We start from the raw sequence: 16750 nt of genomic DNA, 5'->3' as shown, positions 1-16750 counted from the left end.
ATATACTTTGATTAAAAAATTTTTTTTGTACTGACCACAAAACCCAGGGCCTCTTCATTCACTTCCCAGGGCTGTGAAAGAAGATGCTAATAGCACCGGCCTCAAGGGTTTCCTGAGATCTGATGAGGTCATGCAGGTCAAACGCTTTGCCCACTCTTGGTAATGAACTCAGTAAGAACTCAGTAAATAATGATTCACTACAATCCATGTTATTTTCAGGATGCTTAAAAGCACTAATATGAAAGTATTGAAAAAAGGGGGAAATGTTTTTTCTGTTTTTAGGAAATAGGTCCAAATGAGCATATTTGATAAACACATGCAAAAATCTATAAACAGTCCCACTAGCTAAATAGAAAACTCAGGAAAGACAGCTTGATAAATAATTAGGCTCCAGTTGCAGACTGTCCCCAGTGCATACTCTATTTGCAAGTCTGGCTAGAAATGAACATACTTCTGGAATAAAGAATTGAGAAGAAAATGGCTTAAAATGCAGACACTAACAAGAGAAGGACAATCAAAATTATGAACACAGCTGATCGGTGTACTTCTCAGGCAGCATCCCTCCTGACTTCAGAATGAGGGATGAGACAGAGGCTCCAAGAAGTGGCAGGGAGGGTGGAAAGCATCATGTAAGTTCTGGGGGCTCTCACATTCCCCCTCAGATGAGCCTGCCAGAATGAAGGCTCCGTGTGGGCAGGCACTGTCCTGTCCCCACACCTACAGCAAAGATGGTTCTTAGTAGATGCTTAAGAAATATTTCCTGAATCAGCTGAGTCTACTCCCAGTTTGTACTCTGTGTAGTTATTAGCAGATACCTATTCATCCCCGCAACCTATTTCTGCCATTTTCTCTTCATCTGAAAGCCCCCAACCCACACACGTTTAGAGGCAAAAGACACCTGGGAGAACACACCAGGAACAGAGAAGTCCTGGGCACTTCCATTTATTCGGGCATTTCCCTGTGATGTTTTGGCAAACTTGAAACAAGTATCTGTTCTCTTCTGACAAATGACACATACCTGGCCTCTATGGATGGTAGGTATTTTTTAGTGATATGGAGGGTGAGCAGCACTCATGGCTAGACTTGGCAAAGAGGCTGGGCAAATGAAGCGGCTCGCCCACTCATGCCTTCGGCCAACCACTGGTGTGTCAGTGAGTTTCACATCTCAGAGCTACTAGAGTCCTGGTTTATTACTAACCTTTGAGACAAACATATTCCCCTGGTGGGTTTAGACTGTACGGTTTACAGCGTGGACACAGCCAACCTGCTCCTGGGCAAGGACTGCGTGGGGCCCTCTTGAATCCTGAGAGAATCCATGCTAGAAAAGACTCACCAGAAGGGCAGGAAGTGAGACCAAAAGGATATAACAGAAATTAGATAAGCTCTGCACATGTTGAAAGTCACAGACCTTCTGGCTTGAGGTAGGCTGGAGTGCTTTCAAATGCATCATCCCAGCAAAAGAACCCAGGATACCCGTGCTGAAGAAGGTAACACACTTAAGTTCTATCCCAGAAGCACCCTGGGATGGCCATCATCGCAGAAGTTGGCCCAGCACTGGTGGTTTGGGAAATAGGTGGTTATTGACATGCCCAAGAGGTGACCAGAATGCCCTCAGAGGAGAGAGCATGGGTGCTCCGATGTGATCAATGAGAGCATCACCCAGTGAGGAGGTTCTGCGGGAGAGAAACCTTTGTTTGTGGTCAGGGGAGACCAGTGCAGGGGACTCTGTAGGGTCTGGGTTGGAGCTACCGGCTCTGGGCTTTCTTATCACAGACCGCAGCTGTTCTCCTGTGCCTGCCCAGGAGATAATGCGTGGATGGACTCTATTTATTCTAAAATCCTCTCCTGGGCTTGCAGCGGATCCCGTGTATTAAGAGGGCTGCCTGTATCTGCAAAAACAGAGTGTGGCCATTGGCTTTCCTCTCACAGAGTGAAGTCTGCAGTATTAGGGCATTTGAAGGAGTTAAGAACGTTGAGAAGATCGCTTCTATTTTTCAGTTGAAATTCAAATAAAAGTTAAAGAATTTCTTTCCAGCAAAACCTCAATATATAGCATTTTCTAGCAAATAAGAACAAACCTCAGAAATAGGCAATAAGCCTAAAACTCAGACCCTACTTTCAGTTATATCTTTAAAACATTTCTTCTCCAACACTTCTGAAGTTAACTGCTGCGTCATTTACGTCTCTGAGTAAAATTTTTCTTTCTTTATCTCTCAGTTCTAAAGTTTCTGAAAATCAGAGCTTTCAGAATTTTCCCTCCTGGCTTTGCCATCAACATCCCTTCTTCTCAGCCCTGGAACACCTGCCTGGTCACACAGGGCCCCTCCCTCTTGATGTCCTCTGTTCCATAACCCCACTCCCACCACTGTTCGTTTTCCTGCTCCAAATGAGAGGGTGAGTATACAGGATTGAATTTGTAGGTGACTACCACCTTGTTTGTCAAAAATAATAGTCAAAACGGCCTTCAGTTATATTGTAATTATTTTCCTTCTTGGTCTTAATGTTTTGTTTTTCCTTCAGCTTTATGACGAGCAAAGTAATTTCATTTTACTTATTAATTAAGTGACCTGATGGAAGGAACTTTGAATTTTCAGGATTAAACTTAATTCACATATTGTGGGGTTTGTCCAAATATTAAGTATCTCTGGACACGGAACTTCACATTTCCTTCTGTTGTAACCTGAGTCCCAACAATCAAGTGACTTGATGGCCACAGTTCTGAGACTTTCTGATAGGTGTGAAATACAATCATGAGAAAGGTATCCTTTAAAAACAATCTCCTTTGAAAAATTATGTTGACGATGACTGAAGAGGCTTTTTAAAAAATCTCCCTTTAACATCCTTAAATAAAAAATTAAAATATTTTTTAAAATCACCTTCTGTTTCCTCTATCACCCATCTCTTTTCCTTCTTTCCTTCCTTCTCTCCCTCCCTCCTTTCCGTGAAAGACTATTTCATGCAAATCTTGCCAAATCAAAATCCAAAGGTCAAGAACAGAGACTTACAAATATATTTAATTTGGTTGGCTTATCTGAAAAATTTTAATGTAACTCAACTTAAATGATAATATAACCAAAATATGCTATTTAGTTATACTTTGGATATAACTTAAAATGTTAGAGAGGCATCAATACAACTAAATATTATATATTTTTATAATTAAAAATTATAACTCAGTACTTATATTTCCCAGCTTACAGTTAGAAGAATGATCCAAATGTTTGCCCACTCAAAAGCTATACTCTCTAATAATCTTACAAGAGACAAGTGTGTCTAACTACAAATCATAATACTTATAACTGAGAGTTCAGGTCCCACTCTGGTTAAGTGTTTATATACGTTGTTTAGTTCGATCTTTACAACCTCCTGAGTAGTAGTATCCTCATTTTAAAGATGAGAAAATGAAAGCAGAAAGAAGTTAAGTATCTCACCCAAGGCCGGATCAGTAGTAAGTGGCAGAACTAAGATTCTGTAATAATTTTTTTCCTAACTTCCCTAACCCCATGCACTTAAAATAAAAGGTCAGGCTTCACCTTTCTCACAACGTCATAAAAAAGGAGAGAAGAAATTTTAGAACACTACAGCCAGTAAACAGGCTTAGTATGCCCTACTGTTCCTGTTTGGTGAACACAGAACCACACCCTGAGTGTTCAGATCCTTCCAGTTACCTCTGGTAGGAGGTTCTTATGGTTGACACAGTCAACATTAATAGGCTGCAGCTCCTGAGAAATGCAGTGGCAGGTCTTTATCCAGCTATCCTGGTTGGGCACATGTCAGGGACCAGTCAGCTCAGGATAAGTGGGTGATAATGACTTCAAGAACAGGTACAGTATGTCATTAATTCCATTATATTTCATCCAAATGGAAATGTTCTTGACTATACAAACAAATATTTTCAGCTATCTTCTAATTTTTTAAAAATATTAGAGAAGCATCAACATAAAGAATTTCTCAGTCAGGTGTGGTGGCTCACTCCTGTAATCCTAGCTCTCTGGCAAGCTGAGGAGGGTGGATCACCTGAGCTTAGGAGTTCAAGACCAACCTGAGCAAAAGGGAGACCCTGTCTCTACTAAAAATAGAAAAACTAGCCAGGCATGGTGGCGGGCACCTGTAGTCCCAGCTACTTGGGGGGCTGAGGGAGGAGGATCGTTTAAACCCAGTAGTTTGAGGTTACTATAAGTTAGGCTGATGCCAAAGTACTCTAGTCTAGACAACAGAGTGAGACTCTGTCTCAAAAAAAAAAAAAAAAAAGAATTTCTCCTGGAACATGGAAATATGCTTTTAAGTTTATCAATGATTAAAGCAAAACAAACCAAACCAAACAAACAAACCAAAAAAAAGAGTCACCTATTGAAATCTATAATCTCTTCCACATCCCCATGATTACTTTTCTAGATCCTTGAAGATCAGTAAGAGAAATCATGGCTCTCTTTGATACCACATAGGGCAAATAACAGTTCTCTGAAAGAGAAATGGAAAAATGAAAGCTAAAAAACTGAAAGTAAACTATCTTAATTACCATGGGGAGAAAAGATCATATTGGCACATGACACGCAATGAGACTTTCCTTCTCCATTATATCTCCTGGGACAAGAAACTGTGAATCAAGTAGAATTATGATTCTCAAAATTATGGCCATTAAAGTTTCTGAAAGAGGGCTTTAAGATTTTGCCTTCTGTCAGAGGAAGTTTCATAAACGGTGTATTCTATCCTGATCTCAGCTCCAACCCAAATACAGTTAAAATTCCACTGGGGCTTTATAGAGCAATGGTAGTTGTGTGTGATGTTCATACATTTCTCTGGAGAGGAAAGAATTGTGTCTCGTCTAGCAAGGGAGAGTGTTAACTTATTTAATGAGCCATGAGGAACTAAGCTGTTTCTAAGACTTCCCCACCTACGCTGGTTCTCCAATACAATAGTGAATGTTCCAGCACAATTGGAAACACAGTGGCCCAGCTTGAGGATCTGAAAGGATGATCCTATTAAATGGGAGCTGAAGAATGGGAAGACCACTCTGCCGGAGAAGCCGTGACTTATCAAGGACAGTGCACTCTCAGCAGGTCCCTGTCCTTTCTTCTTTCTGGTGTCCATTTCCAGAGAGTCAGCTCCACATGTTTGCAATGTGACTCAAGGGTAATGGGATGAGAAGTGAAAAGGGCACGTGGTAAAAAGCTGGCTCTTCCTTCTTTGGTAGCCATCTGGGCTTCCACCCAGCCAGGTTCTGCTGAGCTCACATGCTAGGCCCATTTGGGAAAAAGAAAGTAAACTAAATTTGAGCCATGCTCTCAAAGTCAGAATTGCTGGAACAGCATGTTTTCCACAGGCTTAGATGACGATGAAGCATGGTTTACTATTACTTAGGTGGTACTAAAGAAATTATCAAGTTTCTTTTTCTTTTTAAGGCTTAGTTAAATTAAGCTTAAGCTTCCCAAGGGATAATGGATGAAGTTTTCTTTGATTGAGGAGACACTTGCTAGCAGAAGCAGAAATGTTTCCCTGCTCACCGATGGCAGCCAATCGCCTAGGGCCAATGTGGGTAAATAGCTTTTAAATTCTCAGATTTTTCTTTTTTGAGAAAATAGTAACTGTTCAACATTCAGAAAATTGCTGCATCTTCAAAGTGTGACCTGAGCCAGCAGCCCCAGAGTTTAGAAACAAGGACAGAACATCTGTGCTGTGATTTCCCAGAGGATTCCTCGATGCCCACGGAAAGTGAAAGCTTAATTCTCTTTCTGCCCTGCGATAGTCTTTTGCGTCTCAATTCTCAAAACTGTGTCTTTTGTCTTCGAATCTCTCTCTCTCCGAGATTACCCAAGAGATCTAAGCAGAGGAAACAAGAGAATGAAACTGCCAAAATTCTGTAAAGCCGGAGTCCATCTAGTACAATAGAATATTGTATTTCTGAAGTAGCCGATTCCACTAGCTTTTCTGGAAGGCACAAAACATGCACCATAGACTCAATTTTGCAGTTCTTTCCCAAAGGGCAAAAAACCCCACATGGAAGCAGGTGGCTCAAGAAATGATCAGTATTCTACAGCACCCAGTACCTTCCCTCGGTAAGGAATACCTGGAAAAATTTAGGCTAATGAGGAACTTGATATAAATAGTCATAACACATCACAATAATGTTGGTTGCTTTTAGAATATTAGTAAATTATCAAATAAGGTTAAAAAAATTTCCTTCCAGCCCTCTGTCCTGGACTGCCTTCTCCCTGTGGTCATTCTGGGTCCTCGCCTACTCCCCTTCTCCACCAATGACCACTTCCCGGCTCTCTCAGAAGATGAACTCCCATTTCTGTGCCCTGGAGCAGCTACCAGCGTCCCTCTGTTAGGGTCACAGGCTAGAAAGGGAAACAAGCAGGCCTGGGATTCTGTAGCCGCTGTAGCTCCGAAATGCCCGCGCCGACCTCCTCAGGGTTTGAGCAGCAGACACACCGCCCAGCATTTGATGAACATGGTGAGAAGAGGGTGAGCTAAGGGAAGTAACCTGTGGCCACGTGTGTGGCAGGTGGCAGGACAGAGTAGGAACTTGCTGTTCTGGAGTTTGGGGGTCTGTCATTCTTATGGCATTGAGTCAAACCATTTCTTACATGATGTTATTAACAAAATTTGATTTAAATTCAAACCCATCACCACCTCTGGGCAATGGAGGGACAGCAATTGATCTCTTGATCTTCAATCTCTCTTGTTTTAAATCGAAAGAACCTCTGAAACAGGAACTATGTCCCCATGAAATGCTTAACATGCAGAGAATTCAGCTGGAGCTAAACTAATCTTTTGTTTTGCCTTGATGCATTTGAAGAAGCAAGAGATACAGATGTAGTTCTGAGAAAATAAGCAAATGTATCTTATTTCTCAGAATATAAGATAACATTTTGTTCTTTTGTTTTTCTTTTTAAGTTTACCTCGTTTGAAAGCAATGACCTTCTTCAGCACACAGAGGTAAAGAGTCCCTCAGAAAGCAAGGTGGTCTCTAAGCTTCTTCACTGCCCTTTGAATTTTATTTTTTGAGCAGAATACCAATTAGAGAGTGATTATTAAATCAGGAGGTGACACTGCTTGGCTCTAATCTTCTCTGCTTCTTCTGTGAACTCAATTCATATCAAGAAGCTAATTAAAAGAAATCACAGTCTAAGAAAAAACTAATCACTGATGCATAGCTCAACCATCAGAAAGTAAGTAATCGCCCCTTAGCATAACTGAGCGGATCGTGGGCAAGACTCAGGAGAGACCTTCAGTACAGAAAGGTGCAGAACCAGGCTTGACAGATACATAGGGGACACGAGCTGTGACAGGCTCCCAGCTGATGGAGCCTCTTGGAGCCTTCTCTGTGAAGTTGTGGCCTCTACTCCAGCCGAGGGGCCTCTAAAGGTGAGCACCCGGAAGTCCTCTTGGGCCCTCTAGAATTGTCCTGTTTAGCTTTGCTCTCAGAATTCCCATCACTTTTCTTGGCTTCGGTGAAGACCTCCACACACACTAATCTTGCCTCCAGTCCTGAATCCTCATCTACAAATTTCAGTTCTGCACTCCCAAAACTTTTTGGCCATCTGTAGTCATGTCAAATTCAACACGTTTAGCGATAAACTCACTGGCATTTGTTGATTTACGTCCGCTTAGTCATTTGTCTATTTTTGGGAACTGGGCCAGGCACTGGGCTCCAAAGAGGACAAGGCACTCCTTGACCTTAAGGAGCTCAGAGTCTGATCCTAAATTGGAGAATCTGAATTCATGAGCTAAATAGGAACAAAGTGACCTCCCTGCAGTACCCTGAGTTTGTGTACAAGGCAACTGAAGCCAAGAGAGATCAAATGGCTGAAGGTCACATTTGCTGTTAGCAAAGCTGGGACTTCAGGCCTCCTATGTGTTGGCTCCTGTCACAGACATCATCATGCTCCCTGTCTATTCAGTTCAGCTTTGAGAATTCCATACCAGGTCTCTCCATCAATGGCCAGTCAATGCAAAAGCACCAGTGTCTTCCTTTTGACACCTCTCACACCTGCCATTTCCTTTCCTTTCCAACCACCCCTGGGTGGTTCTGGGTCAGCGTCACCCTCATGATTACCCTGTCCAGCCTATAGAGATGTGCCGTCTCCCCACCGGACCTGCCCTGGCCATCTTATCCTCTGTCTACCTCCTCCCATTCAACCCACACGTGGGTCCCAGAGGAGCCACTAAGTCCCTTAAACACATCCTGCTCCTGCTCCAAACCCTGAAGTGAATCTCAGACACGGGCAGCTCCATTTGCTGAACTGGGATCCTTAGAACACTGGCTCCGGGGGATACTCTGTGGAGAGGGCTGTGGCCACAGGGAAGCTTCTTGCACTCTAGCACTTGGGGACTTGCCTTTTCTTGAGCCAGTATTTCCCAAACTTATTGGACCACACAACTCTTCTTCTGCAAGAGTTTTGCATTATGACCTCTGGAATCTTGCATTTCTAGAAGACCATGCTGCGGACATAGCCTGCAGGCTGGCCAGGTAACTTGGGCTTCCTCTACTCTCCTTCCAACCAGAAACGTGTCTATTCATCATTATTTAACACACCAGGAATCTAACAGCTTTCTTTTTCTTTGCTTTTGTAATTTCCCCAGTTGGAAACATTACCCTTCTCCCTTTCCACTTAATTAAATCTTATCCTTCCTTTGGATAGTCAATTCAGATCTCATTTTCCTGTAAATCTTTTCCCAACTCTCTTATCTAAGACTGTAGCATTTATTTACCTGTATCAGAAAACCAAAATCTCAACAATAAAAAACACACATGGTTCACATTTGTGTCAAGAAGCTAGTGAAATGGCAGAATCTTCCATAATATACCCTCAAAAATAATTTATGTGGTAAGATTATATTGTACGCACAAATAAGAACAGCTTTTAAGTAAAACTAGCAGAAAGTATAGTTCTTAAGTAGAAAAAAATGGAAATTAACGTCAATAAATAATTCACTGTAACTGAATCTGAGTTCTGCTATTTGGACTAGAATTACTTTAGAAAGCTGCATGCCTTCATTTTCATTTTGCAAAAACTGTCAAGAACCAGCTAATGAATACTATTATGAGAAGAAAAACTGAATAGTGTATGGAAAAGACAAAATCAGGATAAATTTCATAAAGACTATTTATTTTATAAGTGACTATTACTCCCTTCCTATTTCTGGCATTTTTTCTGCATAAAACATATAAATAAAATTAGTCTCATTTATTTGAAAAATACCACTTCTGTACCATTTCTGAATATCACTGAAATGTTTTTCTTCCTAATGGTGAAAAGATGCCTTGTGATAAGAAGGCCTAATTCAGTTTCTGTCTGGAATTCAGAAACAATCACATTAAATGCCATATTTTAACACACATATGTCTCCATCATGAAGCTTTGGGTTGTGGAAGGAAGTATGAGGAGAAGAAAATCTGATAGAGTTCTTAGTCTCGCTCCTAAATTAGAAAGAAACAGGGCTCACCTGTAGGCCTCTCACCTGTCTCCTCCTGGCCACCATGTCTGTGATCCAGGCCCCCAAGCCCAGAAGGAGCCGTCGTTGGCCTGGATGTCTGGTACCATATGGGAAGGATCTGGATCGTGTGGAGCCTACCAGTAAGACCACGACTCACTGCTCTTCCCTGCCCCAGCCTAGCTCAGCCACTCACTGAGGTCAGTAATTCCTTCCTGACCTTTCCAGTATCTCTGGGATTGACCTCTTTTCACTTTTTGGTCCTGGTCTCCATTTACCCTCTTGCTGGTCTAACCCACCGTATGTGGAGATCCCTTTGCTCACTTGAGCCCCAGACAGTCTTCTGCCATGACAGAAGATTCAGCCTCAACCTACAACAGCCTTATTTTCCTAAATGGACCTTTACTTCAAGCCAACCAGTCTATTCATGGAGCCTTGGATGAACTATGCCATACACACCTACAGTTTCACTCTCCAAAAGTCCTGCCCACAACACCTACCAGAGTCTCCTCACAGAAAGCCTCCTCTAACTTCGTGGCCTGTGATGATCAGCTTGGCCTCTAGTACACTCACTGTCTTCTCTGTGATTCACAAAGACATCCCCAGGGCATGTCTCCAAGGGGAGAGCTCCTTGCAGATTTGCAACACATTAAATTCAAACTCATATTAAAGACTCTCTGAAGTCTTATAGCAAAAAAACGTTTCAGACAATATCGAACTGAGTGTTTCTCAAACACACGTAACCATGGAACCGCTTCTCCATGTCTATCTTTGAATAACCATTGCAAGTGCAGACATAAGGAAAACAAGCCTGCACGAGGCAGCGGCATTTCCTGGAAGTGACCTTGTATTTCAATGTGCCTTTGTGCTAATGTCTTTTCTCCAATTGGTGTAAATGACCACAACTTGGCAGCTCTACCCAGCTGTGGGCTGGTTTTTGCCTTCCCATCACTCTACCCCAAGTGTGTGGGAATGCACAGAAAGGAGAAAGCATGGTGCCCGGCAGACAGTGGGTGTTTCAAGGCAGTAGGGTAGAGTGGCTAGGAGCTTAATCTGTGGAATCAGACACAGCCCTTTCCAATTCTGGTGCAGCCCTCACTAGATGGACTGTGAGCTCAAGGACCATGTCTGTTTCGCTCTTGAACGCTTGGTACGCACCGTGTCTGGTACAGACCATGCAGTCAATCATATTCACCGAGTGAAGGAAAGACAAAGCAGTTTTGGGGCGGCGCCTGTGGCTCAGTGAGTAGGGCGCCAGCCCCATATGCCGAGGGGTGGTGGGTTCAAACCCAGCCCCGGCCAAACTGCAACCCAAAAAAAAATAGCCGGGTGTTGTGGTGGGCGCCTGTAGTCCCAGCTGCTCGGGAGGCTGAGGCAAGAGAATCGCTCAAGCCCAAGAGTTAGAGGTTGCTGTGAGCCGTGTGACGCCACGGCACTCTACCGAGGGCGGTACAGCGAGACTCTGTCTCTACAAAAAAAAAAAAAAAAAAGACAAAGCAGTTTTCAGCCCAGGTGACTTTGGCAGTTTTTGGTGATAGTTTTGGCTGTCACACTAGCATCTGGTGGGTGGAAGTCACATTAGACATCCTACAATGTCCGGCACAAAGAACTAGCTGGCCCCAAATGTCAGAGCGCTGGGGTCAAGATGTCCTGCTTTATAGTTGGGCTATTCGGGGACGGATTTTTCTTTTCTTTTCTTTTTTATTTTTTTTGAGACAGTCTCAAGCTGTCACCCTGGGTAGAGTGCCATGGCATCACAGCTCACAGCAACCTCAAACTCTTGGGCTTAAGCAATTCTCTTACTTCAGCCTCCCAAGTAGCTGGGACTACAGGGCGCCCACCATAACGCCCAGCTATTTTTTTGTTGCAGTTATCATTGTTGTTTTATCTGGCTCCAGCTGGGTTCGAACCCCAGCTTCAGTGTAAATGGCCAGCACCCTACCCAATGAGACTATGGGCGCCACCCTACCCACTGGTGGCTATGAGCGCCACCAGGGATGGATTTCTAACTACCAACACTAGCTGTTTGGTCTTGAGCATGTTATGAACTTTCACTCGATTTCCTCATCTGTAGAATGGGGTTCTAATTGTATCTTTAGGGTTGTTGTAAGATATATACACAAATGAGATAAACTGGGTAATATATATGAAGCATTTAAACACAGTGCCTGGTGCACAGAAACTGTGACCTTATAAAGGTGACCCATGAGTATTCTTACCATTGACCTTTACCCAATGTCTCAAAATGATGATGAGGCTCTTGAGATGGACTCTTTACTCTTTATGCTAATTCCGGAGAGGGCACTCTCACCAAAACAGGCCCTGCACTCCCATTTATCTTTACTGTATGGTCGTGTTTCATTTATGTACTCACCACGGGCTCAAAAGTGAAAACATTATTCAAGAAGAGCAGTCTGTCTTGCTGAACCAGCCTCCTCTGATTCTGAAAGGTGCGAGAGAGAATGGAAAGGTGGTCTCGGAGTATAGGGTCAATAACGCACTCTTCCAGAAACTCGTCCATCTCGTCCTTTTCTTCCTTCATCAGATCATCGCAGACTCTAAGGAAAACACAAGAAATGCCAAATCCATCTTGGCACTCCCATGAAGAACTTTGTAAAGAGCTCTGCTCTGGTCCATCTGCCTGGAGATGTCCTCACCTGTCAGCCAGGGGAGTTCCTGCTGGCCCTGAGTCTGTAACACTAGCCCGTGACCTTGTGCTCAGTCCTCAGACTGTCAGAGCCTCAGTTTGCTCATCTTTAGTCACCTCCTTTAAGAAGTCCGCCCTGGATTCCTTTTCCACTCCATGCCCATTTGTTTACTTCTAAGCCCCTGTGTATATCTGGAAAAATATTTTCCAGGCAGATTTTAAAATATTGAACATCTAGCCTGCCTCTCACACAGCAAGGACAATTTCCTTCCTTTTAAACTTGCTTAGCCTTAAGATACTCTTATCTCTTAGTTAACCAGAGAACAGCAACTGGGGCCAGCAAGGCCTAGGTTTGTATACCGATGCTCCAATCTATTTCTTTACTAGCTCTGTGAATTTGAGAGTTACCCGATTCATCTAAGCCTCAATGCCTTCTCCTCTTAGAAATAACAGGAACTCCTCCAGCAGAAAGAGGTGTTGAGAATTAAATGTGATCAAGGCCCTGGTTCCGGGGACAAAGCTGGTACTCCACAAATACCAGTTTTCTCCCTTGGTCCAGTGAAGGTGATTACCAAGCTGTCAAGTTTGCAGAATACTCAAGCTACACCTAAAAACACCTTTCCCCTCTCTCTCCTTCTAGTTTTTAATATCAAGTGTGATAAGTGAGAAAAGCAGCTTTTCCCAATCCTCGTCGCTGTCCCCGGAGGTGGGTTCACATTTCTCTTTAACTTTGCAGACTGAATTGTGTTTCCTCCCAGGACATCCGACCATGTTCCCAACATTATACTGGCATTAGAGATAAATTATTTAGCAATGTGAGTGTGGAGTGGGAGATTAAGATCACTGTATTCCCTGCCTCAACTCTATTTTCTAAATGACTTCCTGCAAACCATAAGCTCAGTGTTATCAAATAACTCTTTTTTAATAGCCTGTGCATTCAGGGTCCTTTGGTCACACAGCATAAAGAAGTCAACAAAATGGGCTCATTGTGTTCTGGTTCTAGGGAAGAAAGCATTAGATGCTTGTTTTTTATGGCCAAGTAGGAAGCAGTGTGTGAGGTACCCGGCAGCAGTCCTTCCCTACTGCCCGGCTGAGCAAGGTCCACAGGAGAGAGGAACACTTTTCTTTTTTATTTGATATTCTGTTACTTGACTCCCATCTGAAAAGCTTATACATTATATACTCTTAGAAACAAAAAAATTCCACTTGTAGGAGTAAATTCTAAAATGAATTACAGATGGAAACAAAGACACTGCTACAAAAATGTTCACTAAAATGCCGAAATGATCACCAGATAAAAGTGGGTAAATCTGATATAAACTAATGAAGCATTGGATAAACAAAACCGGGAATCAAACAGGACATTTATTGGGTACTTGGCAAACTCTTTACATGCACCATGTAATTTAATATTCAGAACTACCTTGTGAAGTGATTATTACTACAAGAATCATCTCCATTTAAGATAAAACTGAGGCTCAGAAAGGTTAAATCACTCTCCCCAGATCGTATAGCTAAAGCATGGAGCCTGGACTTCACGCAGGGCTTTTTGCAGTTTGGAGCCTCCAGTGCTAGTTACTACGCCACACTGCCTCCTAGAACGCCCTTGTTTCAAGAGAATAGCAAGCAGCAATGAAAATAGTATTTAAAAATGATTTAACAGTATTTTCAAATGTCTGAAATATTTTAAAGTCATAAAGGTTACAAATATACGGCATAATCTCAATTTTATAACAAAAAAGTAAAAGAAAAAACATACTGGAAAAGAAGAACAGATTTAGAGACGGCAAAATATTGGAAGGATTGGAAGGATGAGAATTGATTTTGTGCTTGTCTTGGTTTTCTAAATTTTATTAGTTCATGGTATTTTTTTTTAATGGAAAACAAGTCATTTTAAAAATTAAATGTTAATCAATTCTCGGCCTGAAGAACTACAGATTTGTCCAGGGTTCTCTAACATGTAATCACTGGCCTGAGCCCAGGGATGTCATCACCAGGGAAGTGCCCAGGCGAAATGTGTGGGGTGTGCGACAAGACACAGTCCACAGCAGCTAGAAGCAATGGGTTATGTACACATATAGTGACACCAAGTGATCTTGAACACAGAGCCTAGAGAAAAAAGGGAGAAAAGCCGCACACACAACACCATCACTCTCTCACATAGCTCTTTCCTCCCACACAGCAATATACATTTTGTGAGAACAGATTCACATGAAAGATACACATTAATGTATTAGAATGCTGCCTTTGGAGGAGTTGTGGGGATGTAAAAGAATGAATAAAATGCCTCGCGAGGAACAAGGATGGTACTTGACGTGAAGCATTAACTCAGCTGTTGCTCCAGAAAACAGAAGAGAAGAAAGACTCCCAGGGGCTGCTCTCCTCCCCTGCTGCGGGACTCTGAATCAGTAACAGCCAGTATGACATGAGGGGGAAGGAAGGGCCCCAGAGGTCTTTCTCTTGGCCTGACCGAGCGTCCCGGAGGAGCTGTGTGACACCACCTTCAGGGCCTTGACTCCAACAGGGCTTCCCATACCTGTCTACCTTCTGCCATCTTGCCCCGCTGGTAGTCTTGGTTTCCTGCATTCAGAGGGAGTTCTGTTTTAAGGATGAGGAGCCCTCTCTTTGGAGCACATACCAGCAGATCAGCCTTCTCTTTTAATAAAACCATGGACTTACACTCATTTACAAATGGTCTGGTGGCTGCCAGCACCATCTTGTGCAGCCTTCGGGCATCAAGGACAGGGCCGCCTAGGGACGGCAGTCAGTGGGGAGGGTGTGCGCCTCAGGTACAGCGAGGCCGTACCAGTACTGCCCCCTATTGTGAGGTGCTCAGGACCTGCACCCTGCTCCCTTAAAGCTTCCACAAGAGTTGGTAATGGATGCTGAGAAGATTAAAAACTGAGAACCACGGCCTTCAGAGCTGCAAGGAAAACTCCCAGGCGCACACTTGGGATGGAATGAAGGGAGACTTCCATCTTCAAATGAACCATATGATCCCAAACATGTAGCTACTCTGTGATGACTGTCATACACTGAAGACCAGGGGCCCTCTGCCTCTCCAGTAGCTCCATTCTTGTACAGCCCTAGGAAGGGAACGGGACTCTAAGCATAACTGAGATTAAGTTTGTTACAACCCAGGTGGCAAGCTCAAAGCCCAACTAAACTGATTTATCTAGAGAAAGGGTCATTCCCTGCACCTAAATGTTGTGTGGTGAATCTGTGCCCACTTTGGGGGCTCCATGGATAATTCTATGAGTTCTTATACAGGGAAAATCTAGAATCAGAGCCAACTGCTACCGAGACCATGACCATGACCTTGCTGGAGAAATAGGAGAGCAGAAATCCTTAAAGCCCGTGCCAGGTAAACGTGATGAGTTTTGAGAATGAATGTGAAAGAATTTTGCAGAATGTTTCAAAATCCCTCAGGACAAGGTTGAGGAAGCAAGCTGGGACGAATGCAGCCTCCATCTCTGAAGAGATTAATTTCTCTGCAAGTCCCAGAAAAACATCAAAAAGAGAGAGAAGGAAAGGAAATTTTTTAAAGGTCCCTATATCTGATTCCAAAGTTAAAAATAAAAGAAAAGTTTTAAGTCCAGAACTTCTTCCTAGGCGGAGGGGCATCTTCACTGCTAAAGTCTGGAGCAGAGGAAGGGCCCTATGTCCCCAAACCTGGATGTGTGTCCTAAAGTTTGTACCAATATGTTGACATGGGTGGAGAGAAAAGCCATCATTCCTAGAACAGAAATGGTAAACTCCCAGGAAGGAAGAGGGACTCTAGGGCTTAAATTCCTCCATTGGAAGAAGAGGTGTCCAAGTTTTGGCTGAGTTAAGACAGGAGAGGAGGAGAAACTGACAGCTATAATAGGACGTAAGGGGGTCTATTCTCAAAGTGACCTCTGAGCAACTTTCAGCCCCTGGAGATGAATTCCTCAGGATAAGCTGTAAGTAGCTGCCAGCAGACCTGTGGGCACACTTTTGAGTCTCACTAAGAGTTTATATGAAAGTTTATTCTCAAATCCACGGGGTGCTGATAAGGGAAATTTTAGTCTCCAGAAATATGTATCAGCACATTTGGGATAGGTTCCCTCTGCTCCAAGCTTAGGAACAAAGTCAATCATTCTTTCTACTCTTTTTTGTTGTTATTTTAACTACAGAGGATGATGAGCGAATAGGAGAAAACAAAAAGGTTGCTTCCATCACAAGCAAGAGAGTCAAATGCAGGAGGAGTGATGCCAGGGACACCTGCTCAGGCCTTGCTGGGAACTCAAGAGAGGAGTCACCCTTACTAGCTAAAAATCTCGCTGCTGCTTTTCAAGGATGGCCAAACCTCTGCCAGCAAGCAAGCTGTCAAAGAACATCCTGCTTTATCTGTCATTGATGTGTGGCCTGGGACACAACCTGGGAATCTGTGACGCCGAAGAGGGGCCTATACCCCATAGCAAGAGCACCACAGCCTGCAGAGGGGCAGCTCTCCAGGGACAGGAGATAAATGTCTGGCCAAGTGCCAACGTCTCTGGCCGTGCTTTTCCAGAAGATGGGCATTTAATGGCAGGTACTTCAAGGACAAGAACTTATGGCTAATAATATGGAAGTTGTGGCAAGCTTGGGAATGTATCAAGGAACAAGCCAGAGATGGGCGAGAGATCAGGTGTAGCCAGC

At 43.3% G+C, this 16750-nt stretch overlaps 1 protein-coding gene across 1 annotated transcript in view; it reads right to left on the bottom strand.

Moving 5' to 3' along the window:
* HYDIN (HYDIN axonemal central pair apparatus protein) overlaps nucleotides 1-16750 on the bottom strand; it is a 362157-nt gene that overhangs the window by 228917 nt on the left and 116490 nt on the right. The window contains exon 9 of the mRNA XM_053606972.1: nucleotides 11816-11999. Coding sequence (XP_053462947.1) covers nucleotides 11816-11999 — 184 coding nt within the window. The remainder of the gene's footprint in view (nucleotides 1-11815; nucleotides 12000-16750) is intronic.

This window comes from Nycticebus coucang, chromosome 2 (genome assembly GCF_027406575.1).
Source record: "Nycticebus coucang isolate mNycCou1 chromosome 2, mNycCou1.pri, whole genome shotgun sequence".
In the NCBI taxonomy this organism is placed as follows: domain Eukaryota; kingdom Metazoa; phylum Chordata; class Mammalia; order Primates; family Lorisidae; genus Nycticebus; species Nycticebus coucang.
Note: the sequence above shows the minus strand (reverse complement) of the source record. Positions and strands in the feature narration are given on the sequence as shown.